This window comes from Danio rerio, chromosome 22 (genome assembly GCF_049306965.1).
Source record: "Danio rerio strain Tuebingen ecotype United States chromosome 22, GRCz12tu, whole genome shotgun sequence".
NCBI classification, from domain to species: Eukaryota; Metazoa; Chordata; class Actinopteri; order Cypriniformes; family Danionidae; genus Danio; species Danio rerio.
Window position 1 is genome coordinate 22,260,001 of NC_133197.1, and position 17,101 is coordinate 22,277,101.

The window sequence follows — 17,101 nt, forward strand, 5'->3', positions numbered from 1 at the left end:
TTAATACTTGTCTCCTATTTAAGTGCATTGTTTTTATGACGGTGTAACGGTGAAACATCGTTGCTATTTTTAGATCCCACGGTATAACATATTACCGTATTACCACCCAAGCCTAGTGTGTGTGTTTGTTTGTGTAGGTTTTCAACGGTATAGTGTGGAAGGAGGGCTTTTCAGAAATGCTAGGTGAACTACCAGAGTGGACGTGGATCGTTTTTGTTCTAAAATGCCATTTTTTATCGAAGGCGTAGTGTAAACAGGGCCTAAGTGTGTAGCTGCCTCCCAAATCGCATACTTATGCACTATTCTGCGCCAATTTTGTAGTATAAATAGTGTAAGTAGTGCGTTCACACTGAGAACTCTGAAAATAATAAGTGTACTTCAATTACCTGGATGATGCACTCATTCAGCCGTTAAAATTAAGTGTGGAATGATGGACACTTCATGCACTCAACGACCGCAGGTTTGCTCACATAGCGAAAGGAGCGGGGCTATCAGGTGCACATGTTGGATTACTTCATTTATTTTGGATGGTGGAAGCAAAATTCTCCTACGACAGTGATTATAGCGCCTTCTGATGGTGAATGTGGTTATAATCATGGCAGGTATTATTTGATAATTTGGTCATTTATTTCTCTGATTTGGCAACCGTCAAACGTCATCAGGGAAACGGTTTGATATTCCGCTTAGTAAAAAAACATTAGTGCTCCATTTGGGACGACACTAAATACATATACTATGCTGTTGCGTGTGTAAGTGCATAAGTACATAGTGCATAAGTGCATAGTGTATAGTGTAGTATTTGAGGCGCAGCTTTTATCTTTCGCAAGCGGGTTGCTGCTGTGGAGGATCACAATGCCAGCTCAGCATCGTGATGTCTATCAGCGATTGTGATGTCTATCTACCATTGCCGATGACATTGTCTATCAACCCAAGCTTATTTTAAAATAATAATGCAAGTTATAGAAATGTAAGACTCACATATATGCTCGAATTACAAAAACAAATCTTTTAAGGACAAATGGAGTAAATAACAATCTTTCTCCTCTGTTTATAAAAAAATAGCATTTAAAATTACATGTTTGAATGCTATTTGTCACTAAATAATTATATTTACGGCGATTGGTTTGTTATGTTAACTTTATGGTCATCATTTTGTCAAACATCAATAAAGATTAAGTATAAAACAAAGAAAAAGAGCTGTAAGTTCACTCAATTCCAAGTTTTTTTCTTGCATTGATTTCACAATAAATAAGTGATGATAATAATAAACCACCCTCAGTTGGTTTTCAGCAAACAATGCACTATCAAGCAAGAATCTATTCAACAGATGAGAAAATGCCATTAATGCCAATTCATTATCTCTATCCTTCCCAACGGGCCAAAATGGATCAATAGAAAAGCTTTTATGGAATTTAAAAGCTGACCACACTCTGTTTGACCAAAACAACCGCTTGCATTTCATATGAACTAGTCTGGTGGCATAAAAAACACATATCTTAAAGCCCTATCAAAACATGAAAGTTTAAATATCACTATCATAGTCTGAAATGTGAGGAAGTAGTCATTCTTTGAAGTCTTTTATCATCTGGGCTAAGGTTACACAAGTCAACAAACGGGTCAATAATACCCTAAAGGCCTGTCGATCGAGCTACTGAATGTTAGCATATCCACACTATAAGCAGAACTATTAGCAGTTCAGGGTCTTGTTCTTACAGTTTAAGGTCACTTTAAATCAAAAATGCTAAACAAAAGCAAGAGTTGTCATTTGCATTGAGCACTGACTTGAGACTTGACTGCGCATTTTAATGAGACTTAAAGGAGACCAGATGGCCGGTGGTGGCACCAGTTAGCCAATTACAATGATATGCTAAACATAGAGCTCAGCGACTAAGTAGTGAATAAACATGGACGTCAATCTGTCAATCGAGAAGTCAAACGTGCAGATTTGATTGAATCTGAATGTATAAGCCATATATTAGAGCTGCACGATTCTGGCTAAAATGAGAATCGTGATTTTTTTTGCTTAAAATAAAAATCACGATTTTCTCACGATTCTGTAGATGTAAAATAAAGCTTAATATGAGATTATTGCTTTTTTCTCAAACGGTTAAACAACAATATTAATATTATGTTTAGGTCTACTGGTTTCTATAAATAATTCTATCCTACTTATAATAATTCTGATGTTGAATTATGTTTGAGATATATGCTTGCAATTTGTCATAGACAACATTTAATTCACTGGTAAAATCAACATTATATAGGCTAGAGTAGTTATACTGACACTGTAAACATTTATTTTCATGCACAACTCTGTGTTCGCTATGAAAGAAAAAACATAGGCTATGAAATGCTTGTCGCAGTCATAACTCTTAAATGCGATATGATCATTTAAATGATGTGCCTGCTTGCGGTTTCATTTTCACTGCTAAGTGCTTTTCATACTTTGCGCGCGGCTCTCAAACCATCACTCTGTGCCAAAAACTGAATATTAGGGCCTACTCACACTATGCCATCTGTACCGTGCCCAGGCCCGTTTCCCGGATCATTTGAGAAGCGTGAGTGCGCTGAATCGGGCTCAAGCACGCTTCACTTGGCCGGCCCTGGCCCGGTTGGAAGAGGTGTGCCTGAGCGCGGTTCACTTGGGCTTTGGCGCCGTACGCTTGTGTGTGAGTGCAAAACGCGCAAAAGCCCGAAACTGAAAGCGGGACGTGACTTTTAAGGGGCTGTTTCATATGGATTTATTAATCATTCTTACTGTTCAGTGAACGCAAACTGCCGTAGTTTATTAAAGACGTAAACCCCTCACAGCACGACAGCTGCGCGGCTTCAGCAGACCTCCTCATTTCTGCAGCACGAGAGCTTTATAATTGTTTATGAGAGCCAAAAGTGGCAGATCTGTTCGGCGAAATATCTGACCGCGTGTCACCGCAACCCAAAGGACTGTTTGGCGAAATATTTGACTGCATGTCACTGCATAACAAACAACTGAAACGATACAACTAGAGAAATCTCCACTGTGCTACTGAGTGAGAGAGTGCTTCTCACTGAACACCGCAGCAGCGATGACGTAAGCGTGCGAGGCCCGTTTGTGGTGTGAGTGCGAGCCGTCGGGGGAGACGGGAGGGGGGACAAGCGCGCTTTGCCCCGGTTCGAGGCAACTGTACCTAGTGTGAGTACGGCCTTATTTACAACTTTATTACCTGTTACTCACAGCATATGCAGGTTCTGTTCACTAAAGTAGACGTGCGCGTCTATTATTAAGTTGGGCGCGCGACCGCACAGTCAGTAGCTCACGTCACGTGTGATTTCCTGGCCGCGAATACAGCATTATATGAAGACAAAAATTACATTTTTAGGTGAATTATACCTTGTAAATACAATATGTTACTCTTTTAACATCATTTGGAAGTGTCCATGTCACTGAGCAACGTGTGTGAAAGAATGAAAAGAAGTGCAGCCTCCTTTGCTTCTCTCCTGAACTTGAAATTATGATTGGCAGAATCGTAGAAATGCTGGATTAAGATCGTCTAGGGGGTCGAATCGAGATCACGATCTTTTTTCGATTAATTGTGCAGCTCTACCATATATATGATAAATAATTTTATTGATAATCTGACTAAATAAACAAGTAAACTTCAGTGTATTGAATGTGCGCTTGTAGTGTAAATCTATATTTTAAAATCAACTAAATTGCAACTTAAATACAAAATACTTAAAATGACATTAAAATATACTGTCAAAATGTTCACATACTACATTAAATATACTTCAACGACAAATTATTAATTATGAAATAACATAAAAATACTCAATTCCTACTTTATTGGGTCAAAAAGGGCTTTTATTTTTAACTAATTTATTATGTATTTAAATATTTTTTTAATTATATTTTATGTCTGAGTGAAAACATCACATTCAATTTTATAACCAAGTATATTATTTAAAAGTGCTTTATTTTTGTTGTATTATATACATAACATTTCATATAATATTGTGAAAATAATATACAAACCATACATAACTTGATTTTGTTGACAGATTCGATATTATAAACATACATAAGCTAATTCATTTTCACAGGGAAAGTGAGTTTAATTAAATTGCCATGTTTACCACGCTAAAATATTGTGCATATATTGTGTAAATGTATCATATTTAACAATTCTGAAAAAAAAAAAATTCTGACACATTAATTTAATGATAACTGTTACTTTTGTTAAATGTTGCTAAAATGTATAAACAATTAATGCGTAATATGTTCATGATGCAGCTTAGAAATTACATATTGTGACAATACTAAACAAAATTATGCTATCACTCACTTTAGGTAAATTTAGTATTGCATTTATTGACATCTTCAAAATATGGTTTTGTTTCTATTTGATATTAAATATCTTTAATGTTTAATTCCTGAAAGAAGAAGGAATAAGATTTATTTAGGAACAAGATTTATTTAAGCCAACAAAGGGTGACACGGTGGCTCAATGGTTAGCACTGTGTCGCCTCACAGCAAGAAGGTCGCTGGTTCGAGCCTGTGTTGGGACAGTTTGGCATTTCTGTGTGGAGTTTGCATGTTCTCCCCGTGTTGGTGTGGGTGTCCTCTGGGTGCTCCGGTTTCCCCCACAGTCCCAAGACATGCACTATAGGTGAATTAAATTAACTAAATTGGTCGTAGTTTATGTGTGTGAATAAGTGTGTGTATGGATGTTTTTCAGTATGGGTTGCAGCTGGAAGGGCATCCGCTGTGTAAAACATATGCTGGATAAGTTGTCAGTTCATTCCGCTGTGGCAACCCCTCATAAATAAAGGGACTAAGCTGAAGAAATATGAATGAATAAGCCAACAAATTGTGTATTGTCTAAATGTACCATATTTCATCATTTTTATTGATTAATTAGACGATAACAGAACAGTTATGCTATGTTAATAACACAGCACTAAATCACTAGATTATCAATATGCTATAATATTACTATGCACAAGGAAAAACAATGATAGAAATTCTTTAAAAAAAACAACGGCATTACTTCTGCTGTTACTGTTGGATAACACTATGCAGATCAAATTAATAAACAAAATGTATTATTGTTTAAGCAGCTTGAAACTAAATTTTAATCAATCAATTCAGACTCATTTTACAGATCAAGAAAATATAACTTTGTGTCAATATCATACCAAAAACCTATGAATATTTTACTCAAACTGAATATTCTGTCATGATTTACTCACCATTTACTTGTTCAAAACCCATTCGACTTTCTTTTGTTGAACATACATGAAGATATTTTGAAACATGTTTTAAAGCTGTTACCATCGACTTCCATAGTATTTGTTTCTCCTACCATGGAAGGCAGTGGTTACAGATTTTCACCTTTCTTCAGAATATATTTAGTGTTAAACAGAAAAAAAGAAATCGTGAATGCCTGGAACCACTTGAGGGGTGAGTAAATAGTACTTTAATTATTTTATTTTTGTGTGTACTATCCGATTAAGTCCTGTAATAAGTACTTTACAAAAGTGTTAGAAGGCTTTAAGAGCAACGAAATAGAGATATTTTAAATATACAAGCACAAATAATGTGCATATATTGTACAAATATAATATATATAAAGATTCTGACATATTATCTGACAGTGAGCGTTGTTATGCTAATAACACTAACTTTACTGAAATTATTAGCATATGGCACGTATATAACCCAATCATTACAGAAACTTAGCATTTTTGTCCACTTTAGTATTATAAAATGAAATTAATTAGCAACAAATGCGTAACGTTAATATGTAATTAAAGCAGCAGCTCGAAATGAATACTGCAATAATTGTTGACATAATGTGATATTATAATACAAAATCGTGATTCAGTTAAGATTGAAGATGCACTTAGGTATGCATTGATTAACATATTGAAGAGATAACGTTACGGTTCTGCTTCTATTTGATAGCTGACGCGTTCAATGCAACACATTGCTAATCAAATCAAGAGACAAAAAGATGATGGTGGAGAAAAAGAAACACGCCACCTACCTGTACCGAAGGCTTTGGCCACTAGCCATGTGAGGCTGGCTCTGATTTTAGCTCTGTTAAAATCATAATGATCGAAAGGCTTGATGGCAGGAACAATGAAAGTCTTTCTCGGGTCTCTGGACTCGCTCAGATCTCCCATATTCACAACATCCAGCGTTCACAACGATGACATCTCTCCGAAGGAATTCACTGCAACAAATATCACTTTTGGCTTCTTTTCTTACACATACATGTCAGGTTTTCTAACATAAGTGTGCTGGGATGCTGTTAAAACACTCGGTTGGGATTATTTTCACATCAATTTCGGCCCGATCCGGTAAAAGTGGGGTTCTGCCCATTGAGCTTCATCCATTCTGGTACCCCATTTGAATTCGGCCGCTTTTCGCCTTAATAAACCTCCATGTCCCGAAGTCAAAGAGTCGCTATCTAAAGCCGTCTTTGTCTTCTTTAAGAGCTCGCCATGCTCTGCCCACTTATTACTATCTGGATATTTACGGTTATTCACTCGCTCTGTTCATCCAGCGTCCTGCGGTCTCCCTGCAGCAGTTTGAGGATCAGCCTTCAGCGCATGCGCGCTCCGCCCAACACGCCAACGACCCCAAACTGGTAGAAATCGGGACTGTGCTAGAAATGGGATCCGGTGACATTTCATAACATATATATTAAACTTTATGCTGAATAGACACAAACAAATAAATAAAACATAAATAAAATCATTCTGGTGTAGAAATTAAAAGATTTGTACAAATGGCAATTTAATAAAAAGACAACGTTTAGTCTTTTGTTAATCAAATGTATTCAATGTATTCAACGTAAAAAGATTTTTAAAAATCATTAGAATAAAAAGTTAATGAATAACAATTATTTTATTTGTAACTTTTAGTCCTTTGATGTCCTTTATAATAGGCTAAACTCAGATTACTTGGCTAATTAATTATTAATACAATGTTAATGTATGCCATCAAAAAACGAATAAATTTTTTTCACTTTTTCAATTTCACACAGCTTATGTTTTTTTGTAGTTTTTAAAATATGGTATTATGTAAAACAACAACAACAACAACAGTATTAATACTAATATTAATAGTAATAATAATTATTATTATTTTACAAATTTTATAGTCAACACAATATATATATATATATATATATATATATATATATATATATATATATATATATATATATATATATATATATATATGTATATATATGTATATATATATATATATATATATATATATATATGTATATATATGTATATATATATATATATATATATATATATATATATATATATGTATATATATATATGTATATATATATATATATATATATATATATATATATATGTATATATATATATGTATATATATATATATATATATATATATATATATATATATATATATATGTATATATATATATATATATGTATATATATATATATATATATATATATATATATATATATGAGCAATATCACACGAGTAGCAGTGCGATGTGGCTGTATATCGGCACTGGTGGGAGGCATGCGTTGGCACGAGGCCACAGGCCGAGTGCCTTAGTGCCACCACCAGTGCCGATATACAGCCATATCGCACTGCTACGAGTGTAATATTGCATTTATACAACAGTTTGACGGCATAATTGTGTATATAAAAACAAAATCAAACATGGAGAGTCTCAAAAACCTTTTGTATGAGGAACTACTTTCTTTCGGATTTAAATTCAAATCATAAGCTGACAGTTAAACAGTTGAGCGGGCATCTTTTAAACTTTAGATCTGTAGTCTCTGCTTTTTGCTGGCTGTATGTGGGCGGGGTAATTCACAAAGGGTAAAGAGGCTGTAGGAGTTCTGATATTGCAGAATATCGCACGGCTATTTGCCAATCAGATCTAAGAACCAGACATAACATTTGTGTGTGTGTGTGTGTGTGCGTATATATACATACATACATACATACATACATATATATATATATATATATATATATATATATATATATATATATATATATATATATATATATATATATTGGCCAAGGTGAATGCCACACAGCTAAATATATTTATTTATTATTCATTAAATATACAATAATAAGTTAATGAATTAACAATAATAACAAAGCAACAACAGCAGAAAACAACTGTCATAATAAAGAATATGCTATATTACTACTATAAGCAAGAATAGTCGTTCAGAAATTTATTACTTAGTAATCTTGTACTTAGATTTAAATAACTATATGTATATATTTACCAACTGCTTAACATAAATATTACGCCTCATCTGTAGTATTCTTTGTTTATTTACTTGACTTTTATTTACAATTAAACTACATTTTCTAACAGTTACAATCCTTAAAAACTACATTACCCAGCAATACAGTAGCATAAGTATGGCGTCACATTTGCGCGACTGTTTATAAGGAATTGCAAAGCTGTGGTTGTGACTTGTCAGCTTCTAAATACGTATAATTCCTTTATTTTAAGCTTTCTATTTGTTTTCAGTTAGTATCTGCACGGTGAATGTGGTCTGAAAATGTTCATGCCGAGATCTCTAAAGCTCAAAAGAGCCTCCGAACCTCCTCAGCAGCATCCCAAAAGAAGCAAACCGACATCAGAAGAAGACACAGCGGTTACTGCAGCTCCAGCTGTAAACACAGAGGAGGAGAGCCGTCAGACAGACAACGAAGAGGAGCAGCAGGAGATTGAGGTAAAGTTGGTTTTATAATCGCACATTCGTTCTTTTTTAACAGTGACACGGTCCCTACATTGTATACCAAGCTACTTTCAATATTGGGTCTGAAATCGCATGTAACGTTACAGTTGAAGTCAAAATGATTCACGTTAGCCCTTCTGTTATTTTTATTTCCTTTTTTAAATATTTCCCAAATTATGTTTAACAGAGCAGTAGTTAAGAAGGTTACAGTTCAAATGTGCAAATATAAAACCAGCTTTACTTCAGTCAGTATTTACTATAATATTTTTTTTCTTCTGAAGAAAGTCTTGTTTGTTTAATTTCGGCTAGAATATTAAATTATATTATAATATATCAATATTAGTAACCTTCTTAAGCAATATATTTTTTTAACGATTGTCTACAGAACAAACTATCTTTATATAATGATTACCCCAAGATGCCTAATTAACCTAAGCCTTTAATTTGCATTTTAAGCTAATTACTAGTATCTTGAAAAATATGCTTAAGAAATGTTAAATTAATTCGGTAATACTGTAAAACAAGTTTTCAATTGAATAATAACTTAATAACTTAATTTAGGTAGAAAAATAATAATATTATGTTAGGATTACCTAAAAGCACATGTTTTACTGAATAATAGTAACTTGAAATACTGTGTGGATTATTAGAATAAATAAGTACATTTTACTTTTAAAAAAATGTAAAACCCAAAAAGCTAAGGTAACTCAAACCATTTGAGAAAACCGGTTGCAACAAACCATTTAAGTTCAAAAACTAATCCTAATGAGTACTGTAACCTTAATCCATCTGAGTAAATGAAGCGATTTGAGCAAAGTAAAACCCAATAAATGAAGAAAATTCAAACCAACTGGGTACTGTAAAACCCAATATGTTAAAGTAATTCAAACTATTTGAGGAAACCGATTGCAACAAACCATTTGAGTTTAAAAACCTAGACCTCTATATGAGTACTGTGAACTTACTCCATTTAAGTTGAAGTAATGAGGTATTTAATTAACTCATGACCATCAACACTTGAGTTCAAAACTCTTTTCAAATGAGTAGAATTGACTTTTAGTATATTTTGAGTTAACTTCACTCATTTCAGTTGATAAAGTTGACTGTCGGGTTTTACAGTGCAGGTTTGGCGAACTTAAAACTACAAGTAGAAAATTGATAAAACGGACTCAATGTTACTTTAAAGTGTAAATTGAGAACATGCAAAGTCTAACAGGACAAACTAAAATAAAATGAATTTAAAATACTTAAAAGGCTGATGCAAATAGTTGCCTCAATTCAGGTAAAGCATACACTGTATTTTTTTACAGGGTATTATGTACTGTCATCATGGCAAAGATAAAAGAAGTTAGCTATGCAAAATTAGTTATTTAAACAAGCCTATGTTTAGAAATGTGTTGAAAAAAAGACTCTTTTCGTTAAACAGAAATTGGGGAATAAAAATACAGGAGGGCTAAAAATTCTGACTTCAACTGTAAGTATAACTTCAAAACAACATTACAGCAGTTTAATTGACTGAACAATGTACTTTTATAGCCATTGACTGCTAATATGGTTTCCTTTTTAGAATTAGCAAACCATGGCCTACTTTTCTGGAGTTATATGATATTATGTTACAGTAAATTATCTTATATTAAAGTATATTATATTATATTATATTATATTATATTATATTATATTATATTATATTATATTATATAAAACCAACTTTATCCTAATCCACTGCAGGAGCCGGTGAAGTCCTTCAAGAAGAGCCAGCGGTGGCCGGAGCCTGGTGAGCCCGTCTGCGTGATGTGCGGCCGATACGGCGAATACATCTGCAACAAAACCGACAACGACATCTGCAGCCTCGAGTGCAAAGCCGCTCACCTGGCCGCAGTCTGCGCAGACTTCGGCGACAAACTCTTTAATAACAAAAACACACCGGAGAGCTCTGAAAATACAAAGAGTTATTGCTACAAGGAGGACACTTTTATTTCTGAGCTGACGGAGGAGCAGATAGAGCGGGTTAAAGCCGAGCTGGGGATCGTAAGCGCGGGAGCGGAGGTCTGCAGGCCTGTCATTGAGTTCCAGCACTGTCGGTTCCCCACTGTGCTCGAGAAGAATCTGAAGGTGGCCGGGTATGAGGCGCCCACACCGGTGCAGATGCAGATGGTACCCGTGGGGCTCACCGGGAGAGACGTGATCGCCACTGCGGACACCGGTTCTGGGAAGACTGTGGCTTTCCTTCTGCCGGTGGTGATGAGAGCACTGCAGGTGAATGATGACAAGTGACATAATGTTTAGGAAGATTCTTGTCAAATAATTCTGAGTAGTGTATTAGTAAAATAAAGAATTATAATGATATGCTATGTATTGTTGTGTTATAAAGCATTTTTTAAAGGTTTGACTACAATTTTCTTTAATTGCCATTGATTTTATTGTTTAGAAAACAACAATTGGTCAATTAGTCAGAATAACAAAAAGTTTCATTTGTTGTTATTGAAAATTATGGTTGTTGCACAACATATTATTCTCTTAGAGTACAGATGTCAAATTCAGTTCCCGGAGGGCCTCAGCTCTGCACAGTTTAGTTCCAACCCAGCCTCAACACACTTACCTGGAGGTCTCAAAGAAGCCTGAAAGACTCAATTAGTTTGAGCAGGTGTGTTTAATTATAGGGTTAAAGCTAAACTGTGCAGAGCTGCAGCCCTCCAGGAACTGGACTTGACACCTGTGCCTCAGAGGGACAGTTCACTCAAAATGAAATCTTATCATTTAATCATCTTTCACTTTTTTCGGACTGAGTTTTTTCTTCTCTTGGACACAAAAAGAGATATTTTGAAGAATGTTGGAAACCAGTAACTGATTTTCATAGTATTTGTTTTACAATGAAAGTTAACAGCTACATGTTTCCAACATTCTTCAAAATATCTTCTTTTATTTTCAACAGGTTTGGAACAAGTGGAGGACGAGTGACAGATTTTCATTTTTGGGTGAATTCTCCCTTTAACTCTTCTGAAATTAAAACATTGGCATTGAATTGTCTAATAATGAATGTCATCAATCTAAACGTATCTGAAAACATGGTACCTTTTCGTTAGTTTATTTTTTAAAATGCCCTTAATTTACAGATTTTTTCTTAGCATAAAATACTTTTATTTTAAACAAAGTTTTGAACTTCAGAAGCATTAACAAAGCAATATTTTGAGGAATATTTTCAGTTATAACTAATGAAAACATTTGTTATCCAGACTAACTGTTAAAAAGAATATAAAAAATTGGGGAAAATTTTAGTTTTATGAAGAATAGAAAACCGGAATACCATTTCATTAAAACCTAATGTTAATAAAGAAATAATTGACGAGGTTGAATTATTAGCCAATCGGAATCAAGCATATGATTCAACAGCACATTCTTGTCCACACAGTTTCAACATCCTCATCCCCATCATCATCCTTTTCTGCATATTTGCAATATTTTCCAGAGTGAATCTGCGTCTCCGTCTTGCCCGGCATGTCTGATCTTGACCCCGACCCGTGAGTTGGCCATCCAGATCGAGGAGCAGGCAAAAGAGCTGATGAGGGGTCTTCCCAACATGAGGACAGCTCTTCTGGTCGGTGGGATGCCTCTACCTCCACAACTGCATCGACTAAAGCACAACATCAAGGTATCGGGGTTGAGGTCAAAGTGAGGTTTGCCCATTAAGAGCTTTGTTTGTTTATTTGTGGAGGTTTGGTTTGTGCAGATTGTGATCGGCACTCCTGGACGTCTCCTTGAGATTCTGAAGCAGAAGGCCGTACAGCTGGATCATGTCAGGACCGTTGTGGTTGATGAGGTCAGCATTTATTTACATAGAAAGGCGTATGTTTATATCTTTGATGATATTTTGATGTTTTAATATTAAATTTAATTTAAAAAATAGATTAACTGCATCAATATGAATATAAATATATATATATATATATATATATATATATATATATATATATATATATATATATATAAATATATATAGAGAGAGAGAGAGAGAGAGAGAGAGAGAGAGAGAGAAAGAGAGATAATAACAATATATAAGTAAATATAATAAATTATGAATGAATTATAAAGATAATAAAAAAAGATTTGCATAATGCAGTTAACCATTTAGTATAACTTCAATAAAATATGAAGGTATTACATTTTTTTAAAATACATTTACTGGTTTATATATACATGTATTTATGTAATATTTATTTTATAATATTTTTAATATCTAATATCTATTAGATTTTATTTAATATATTATATCTATTGAATATCTATTGGAAAGGTTGGAGGAAAGTCTTTACCCCAGGTGGAGGAGTTCAAGTATCTTTAGGTTTTGTTTACAAGTGAGGGAATAATGGAACGTGAGATTGACTAGCGGATTGGTGCAGCGGCAGCAGTATTGGTATCGGACCGTTGTGGTAAAGAAGGAGCTGAGCCGTAAGGCAAAGCTCTCAATTTACCTGTCAATCTATGTTCCTACTCTCACTCAAAGCTCATGACCGAAAGGACAAGATCTTGGATAGGATACAAGTGACCGAAATGAGTTTCCTTTGCGGGGTGGGAGGGCGCACCCTTATAGGAGCTCTGTCACCCAGGAGGAGCTTGGAGTAGAGCCGCTGCTTCTCCACGTCGAGAGAAGTCAGCTGAGGTGGCTTTGGCATCTGTTTCGGATGCCTCCTGGACGCCTTCCCGGGGAGTTGTTCTAGGCCTGTCCCACCGGGGTAAGGCCTCGGGGAAGACCCAGGGCACGCAGGAGGGACTATGTTTTTCAGCTCTCCTAGGAACGCCTCGGGATCCCCCTGGAGGAGCTGCAGGAAGTGTCTGGGGAGAGGAAAGTCTGGAGTTCTCTCCTAAAACTGCTGACTAGGCCCCGGAAAAGCAGACAAAAAGGAGATGAGATAGGAGGAAAATTTAAGGATTTAATTATTTTTCATTAAAATATGAAAAAGGCTGATAAATGTGATTTTCAAAAATATGAAATAAATTATTAAATTAATATATCTTTATAATAAAAATAACAATAATAATTAGTATTATTAATATCTAAAAGTAATTGTCCATCAAATATATCATAATTGCTTTTATTTTATATATATATATATATATATATATATATATATATATATATATAAATTATTATTATATTAAAAATACCTAAAAGAAACAAGCAAACAGATAAACACATTTTGTATTAATTTTGTGTTTAATATTTAATTAGTTTTTCATTAAAAGATGAAGTAACAATGCTATTTTTTTTTTTGATGTATTATATATTTTTTATTCATTTAAATGAAATTATAATAAAAATGTATAATAAACAAGTTCTTTCATTTTTATTTTTTTTGGGCTTAGACCCTTTATTAATCTGGGGTGCCACAGCAGAAAGAACCGACAATTTATCCAGCATATGTTTTACGCAGTGGATGCCCAGGTGCAACCCAACACTGGGAAACACCCATACACTCTTGCATTCACACATATGCTTTACAGCCAATTTAACTTATTCAAGTCACCTGTACCGCTTGTATTTGGACTGTAGGAGAAACCGGAGCACCCGGAGAAAACCCACATGAACACAGGGAGAACATGCAAACTCCACAAAGAAATGCCAACTGACCCTGCCAGAGCTCGAACCAGCGACCTTCTTGCTGTGAGGCAATTGTGTTACCCACTGTGCCACCGGGTCGCCCCAGTAAACAAGTTATGAAAAACAAATTAATTTAATATAATCAATCCATTAAAAATATGAAATAACTTTCATTGGTCGATTGTTATTTAATTGGTTAATTAACTTTTACCATAAAAAAACATTCATTTACATTTAGTTGTTGTTTCTTTTAAAGTCATTCACTTATAATATTAAGTGAGAATAACACGGAGAATAACAAAATAATATGAGATTTGATATTCCTAAGTTTAAAAACACTTAAACACCAATACATCAATACAATCCATGCTTTACTGATACATTTATGTTTTAGTTTTTTAAAATAATTTTTATAGTAGCATGTTTTGATTTCGAGAAATAAAGTAAAATTAGAAAGAAAAAAGATAAGGGAGGGGAAAAAAGATAAATAGAAAGAAATGTTGTAATTAATGATGCCATTGTCAAACCCTCCCACCTACAGGCAGACACCATGCTGAAGATGGGCTTCCAGCAGCAGGTTCTGGATATTTTGGAGCAGGTCCCAGAAGACCATCAGACTCTGCTGACGTCAGCCACTATTCCCACTGGCACACAGCAGCTGGCAGAGCGTCTCACCCATGACCCAGTGACCATCACCATCGGCCAGAAGAACCAGCCCTGTGCAAACGTTCGGCAGATTGTCCTGTGGGTGGAGGAGCCCTCCAAGAAGAAGAAGCTTTTTGAGATCTTAAACGTAACAAATCATGCTGAAATGGCACTGTTTTACTTTCCTTACATCTTAATATGCAGGTTAACAAAAAGAAGCCAGAGACAGAAAGTCGAAAATGAAGCATTTTATAAAGCACAACTTAAAGAAAAGGAGAAATGTATTTACTTTTGGGCTGATGAATACATTCATTGTTAAAATTGTACGAAACCATTAACATTTAATAATTGTTTATAAAAAATTATGAAAAATGAAAAACAATATATTTGAAATATTACATATTACAATCATTTAATAATAATATTTGTAAAAAAAATATAAATACTGTATAAATAAAATAATTTGAGATGAAATACATACAATAATTCAGAATATTTCCTTAAATTAGGTAAATTAATTAGTAAATGTGAATTTGCAGCTTGTAACATGATATAATATAATCATTATTAATAATGTACTTTTTCTAACATTTCAGAATAATTGTCCATCAAGAATATAGAATAAATATAAAATATTTATTTAAAAAAAATCATATATATATATATATATATATATATATATATATATATATATAGAAATTTTCACAATTTTCATTTAAAATCATAATAAAAATAATTTGTAGAAACTGTATAATTCCCATGTATATTATTGAATGTGTAAAAATATATTATACTACATTATATACTACATAATATTTATAGATATTGTATTTTTCCTTGTATATTATTGAACGTGTAAATGGTGTGTTTCTCTGTGTGTGTTGACAGGACGAAAAGCTCTATCAGCCTCCAGTGGTTGTGTTTGTGGATTGTAAATTGGGAGCTGATCTGCTGTGTGAAGCTGTGCAGAAGGTCATGAGTTTAAACACAGTCGCCATTCATTCAGACAAGATGCAGTGGGAACGCAACAAAATTGTGAAGGTAACAGCCGCATGTGTGTATCTTGTCAAAAAATATGGTGAATATTACTTCAATAATGCCAGTAATATATGCATACTCCACATGTCTTAATTCCATTTCTGTTTAGTTCAGTTTTGACTTTAGTCGGATTAAAGTAATCAAAAATTTCTGTTTCAGCTTATGTAGGCCTACAGTTTAAAGTTAATGTTTAACTGAATAAACGGTTAGTAAACACAAGTGCATCTTATTGAACATCATTTGTTTTCACAGTTTCTCAAGCAGTTTGTGATGCATTTTGGAAACAGGAGATGAACCCCTCGTCTAATGCGCCACCTGGCTTGAGAAACCCGTTATCAAAGACTTACTTTTAGTCATTGTTTCGGTAGCACACATATTCTGAATGCCTTTGGCAGAATTCAAATGAGCCATTTTAATCTAGATTAATCTAGATAATCTCCAAGAATTCAGTGAGATTAATCTAGATTAAAGAAATGAATTTATAACCACCTATTATTTTATTATATTATATTCTCAGGGTCTCCTAGAGGGTCAGTTTGACGTGGTGATCAGCACTGGGATTCTGGGTCGAGGTTTAGATCTGGTCAATGTAAAGCTGGTCATAAACTTTGACATGCCCTCCAACATGGATGAATACGTCCATCAGGTATGACTTGAAACACCACACACACTGAATGTTGCCATAGCTAATAATAATAGCTAGTTGTTAATAACTCCACCATCACCTCCATATGAATGCTTCAGATTGGCCGAGCGGGTCGTCTGGGCCACAGAGGTACCGCCATCACCTTCATGAACAACAACAACAAGCGTCTGTTTCTGGAGATGGTGAAGAGAGTGAAGCCCACCGGCTCCATCCTGCCCCCGCAGATCCTCAACTCGCCACATCTGCACGAGCAGCAGCGCAGAGACAAGCAGAAAAACACACAACACACACACAGCATCTTACACCTCATACAACAACACGACAAGAGGTCTGCCAGGAAATAACAGGAGACCTGCGGATTATTAAAGGAGTTGTTGAGGATTTGTCATTCATGTTTTTAATAAATGCTATGAATAAATTAA

General features: G+C 34.4%; 2 protein-coding genes across 6 annotated transcripts in view; one reads left to right on the forward strand and one right to left on the reverse strand.

The window, feature by feature from the left end:
- Nucleotides 1-6,585, reverse strand: part of camsap2a (calmodulin regulated spectrin-associated protein family, member 2a) — a 74,283-nt gene extending 67,698 nt beyond the window's left edge. For 4 of the 5 annotated variants that reach the window (XM_073936610.1, XM_009296261.5, XM_005170467.6 and 1 more), the window contains exon 1: nt 6,030-6,585. In XM_073936610.1, the coding sequence (XP_073792711.1) occupies nt 6,030-6,168 (139 nt within the window). In that variant the 5' untranslated portion in view covers nt 6,169-6,585. 5 annotated transcript variants of the gene reach the window in all.
- A 1,960-nt stretch (nt 6,586-8,545) lies between these two features.
- On the forward strand, nt 8,546-17,101 carry ddx59 (DEAD (Asp-Glu-Ala-Asp) box polypeptide 59). The gene is given in 8 exon segments (NM_001044978.2): nt 8,546-8,748; nt 10,483-11,010; nt 12,221-12,403; nt 12,482-12,571; nt 14,892-15,143; nt 15,884-16,036; nt 16,551-16,679; nt 16,778-17,101. Coding segments are annotated over 8 exon segments (1,755 nt in total). The 5' UTR covers nt 8,546-8,574; the 3' UTR covers nt 17,024-17,101.